Here is a 3,680-nt window from a genome sequence, read left to right as displayed (position 1 = left end):
CAATTAGTTCAAGGCTTTCTCCTGTAGGAAGGACTGGGCATCACAGGAAAGGAGGGACATTCCATGGAAAACACCAGTGCATGGCCCAAGTGCATAAGAAGGGAGAGAGGAGAGAAGTGGCGACCAGGGGGACACCAGGAGAGGCACTTCTGACCCAGCATACCCACAGATCCTGGAAAAGTGTCATCAGGACACAGCCACTGGCCTGCTCTGAAGGAGCATGAGATGTGAGAATGAATCCTTCTATAAAAGAAATTACATTGGGCCCTAATTTTACGGAAAATATTGTCCAGTGTCACACGTTAAAAATGCAAAGTCTGGTTTGGTTGTGTGACAAGTTTGACATATATTTGTGAATCTACAGACTGCATTGAACACAGAAACAGCTTTACAGTAAATTCTGTGCTCAACATTTTAAGTTATACTCTAATCATTTCTTTCACAGGCAAGAAGAGAAATGCAAAATTTATAGGATAGGCTTTAAGTATATAGAAGTTATTTTAAAAATCCATCATAAGATCTAGAATCAACAAACATTAATATAGTATGTATGAAAATCAAATGAGCAAATAGGTTTATTGTGTAGAATTATAACTGGTTAGCATAGATGTGTGTGACACTTTTTGTGTTTCTCAGTTAAATCTAGGAACATAAACAGATTCAGGTAGATACATGGTACATGACAGTTGGGTGCACACTGGATCATAGCCTAAGCTCTGAGGAAAGGACCACCTGGCTGGGCTTCATTTTTTTCCAAATACATGTAACAAAACATACTTCATTATTAACCATAAATGCATCTCGAGTAATCCAAGAAGATATGAAAACATAATTCATAATTCATAATGTCCCGTATGACTAGTAGTTTTGATTAAGCAGTCATTTCCTCTTTGCTCATGTGCTGATGATTTTCAAAGACCCTAAAAACTAACAATAAACAACCTAGAAAGGAGAAAGAAAGTACATGCAAACATCTCTTATCAAGTGATGTAGGCCAGCCACATGGCCTCTCTTGACTATCCTTGAATGTCCTCCTCTGCTCCACAGGCCCAGGAGAGAAACCATGCTGGTGTCTCAGTGCCTCTCCCGGCAACAGAAAAGGTCCATCATGCAGTTTCCTTCCACCTTCTCATTCTCCAGGCAAATCTTCCTGCACTTGCCTCGACCCAACCTGCAGGTATCACAGACGCTGCCCTCACCTGTGGGAGAAACAGCCACTGAGGCAGCCTCCCTGGTGCTCTGCAGAAACGGGGAGCAGGTCAAAGGCCACCAAAGAAAAGAAGATTTGCACGCATGATCAGAAACAGGAGTTTCAAGGATAACCCAGCTTTGCAAGGAAATCACACCCTGTGTAGTATGCAGTCGGGGGAAGATATTAGCCAGGGGTCCCCACAGTGCCTGCTCCCCAAACATCCAGTCTCAGACTGGATAAAAGCAAACCCAAGCAGGTGAAACACTGAGTGTGTCCTAGAACTGCAAAGACGGCTGCCCTAACTACTTACTTTCCTAAATGTAAGTAAAAGGGGTATTTGTATTGCTGGATAGATTCTTGAAGACTGGGTGAAGAATTTTAGGCTTCAGTCCTGTCTTGAGCTAGGATGGTCATGCATGTTTAATAACCTACTTATCACAGGATGTTCCTGTGCCCTGTGGACATTCTAGAAACAATGATTATGTTTTAAGTAGACTTAGATGTCTTTTGAATGATTACATATAAGAAGATTTGACTTATAATGCTACCCATCTCACAGGGATGTCCTGAAGACCACATAGTCCAGCCCGTGGGCAGCTGTTAGGTGCCTGATAGAGTCAGCAGTCAATTAGGCACAGCCTTAGTACTTATTACCATGAAAAGCATCTGGATCCATTCAATTTTGTCCACAGTTATCCAGAAATATTGGTTCAAATTCTCTTTACAGTGTGCTCAGCTTAAATGCTATAAAAACTTACGGATCAGCCTCAGCCACATGTGTTAAAAATGCGCAGGCCTGTATGATGTGACCCTACAAGAACATCTCTGCAGTGTACTTCCTGAAGAGCTCCTTTGAAGTGACCAAGAGTTTGCACACAGCCATCCTCACTCTAGGAGCTGGGCCTCCTTACACCACGAGATGGAGTTAGAGTGAAATTCAAGCAATTCTTCTTTCCTTGCTGTGTCCCATATTGGACCAAATCAGGGATAACTAACAAGGCCAGAGTCCCAAAGAGAAAAGAAAAAGTGACCAAGGAGATGTTTAACTTACCTGCTGGAAATAATGGAGCATAATCAAGTCCTCCCTGGCACCCTAAATATAAAAAAATTACTCTTTAGAAATGAATGTCAAAAAAAAAAAAAACAAATGTCAATGGAGGAAATGACCTTGTAAAATGGTTCTCACATGTGACATGTGACATCAGAACTACTGGTGACAGAGAAGCAGTTTTACTGTGTTTCTTCAGGACAACATCATAGTAACCCTCAAGACCAAGACACATGAGAAAAACAGAAGCGGGAGGAAAAGGAGAACCAGTGGCAATACACACATTTGCCTCTGCAAATATGTCATGAGAGATCCAAGTAATTTCTGAGAAATGCTGTGACTATCTAACTTTTAATCTGAACCTTCAGGTGTCACATGGGAAAAATCATGAAGCTTTCTGTTTCATCCCATATAAATCCATTTAATGTTGCTTACCAGATGGCAGTTGAGCCAAAATGAAGAACAAAGTGAAGACAAAGTAAAACATCATCCTGCGTGGGGCCATCTCTGAGGGGTGATTTTTTCAGAACAGCTGTACAGGATTTCTTTCTCAGGACAGGAACTCTTTTTATATTTGAAAGTAATGAGACATGCGCTTGGTTAGTGAACTGAAACAATACAGAAGGCGCAGTTCTATGGTCCATTTCCCAAGACCAAAGGCTGCTACCACATGAATAATCTTGGCACTGAAACATCTTCCATTTCAGGAGTCGGAGTGTCTGCAGGAACAAGACGACAGCGATCAAGAAGGTGGAGGCCAGGAGGCAAGAAGAGTTCAGCTAGAGTAATTCAGGAATGAGTGCTCAGTTACTGCTCCATCATTCTGAGGAATTATTATTGGGAAAAACCTGAAGCAATGCATATACTCTGCCAGCACTCCAGGTGGTAGTCAGGATCCAGATGGACTTGGTGCCAGTGTTTGCATCCTGATGAGGCTCTGGGGGAGACTAGCTTCTGTGTGCTTACTTTCCTCACTTGTGGGTTTATGGTCTGTAAATATGACAGGAGGAAGAGAGGGGAGTGCTCATTGTCCTCAGCTAACCGTGAATCTCTGCTTATGGAACACGACAGCATACCCTCAAGTCGTACATACATCTTTTTAAATCTACCAGAGTATGAAAAGTAACATTTGTATCATTGTCCATTTTCCCAGTAAGTCACACTAATCTGCGCCGCGCGGCCTCTGAACCCCCGACCGGCAGGGGAACTGACTCACACGACACACCAGAATGCAGAGACAGAGGTCGCGTTTATTGACTCTCCACACAGGTCGTCCCCGGAACGTTCCTCCCTGATCGGACTCTCCAGTGGGGCTCTCTCTGTTGAGTAACCCCGCGTAGTCCTCCACTCTCTATGGTCTGCGTGTCTTCTCTTCCTCTCTACCTCCTGCTCTGTCCTTATATCTATAGTCCTGTCCTATAGGGTAACAAGGCGTGGCAA

General features: G+C 43.2%; 1 protein-coding gene across 1 annotated transcript; it reads right to left on the bottom strand.

Annotated features, from left to right (window-relative positions):
• Positions 1–1,074: 1,074 nt before the first annotated feature.
• LOC100714540 (beta-defensin 105-like) lies at positions 1,075–2,745 on the bottom strand. Its single transcript, XM_003479686.5, has 3 exons — positions 2,676–2,745; positions 2,244–2,285; positions 1,075–1,199 (listed from the first exon to the last, which is right to left on the bottom strand). The coding sequence occupies exons 1-3, from the start codon at positions 2,743–2,745 to the stop codon at positions 1,075–1,077; spliced, it is 237 nt and encodes a 78-aa protein (XP_003479734.1).
• Positions 2,746–3,680: the final 935 nt, after the last annotated feature.

The sequence above is a fragment of the Cavia porcellus genome, unplaced genomic scaffold (assembly GCF_034190915.1).
Source record: "Cavia porcellus strain 051 isolate PalLab524CR breed Dunkin Hartley unplaced genomic scaffold, mCavPor4.1 scaffold_24, whole genome shotgun sequence".
Lineage (NCBI taxonomy): Eukaryota > Metazoa > Chordata > Mammalia > Rodentia > Caviidae > Cavia > Cavia porcellus.
This window is presented reverse-complemented; position numbering and strand designations above follow the sequence as displayed.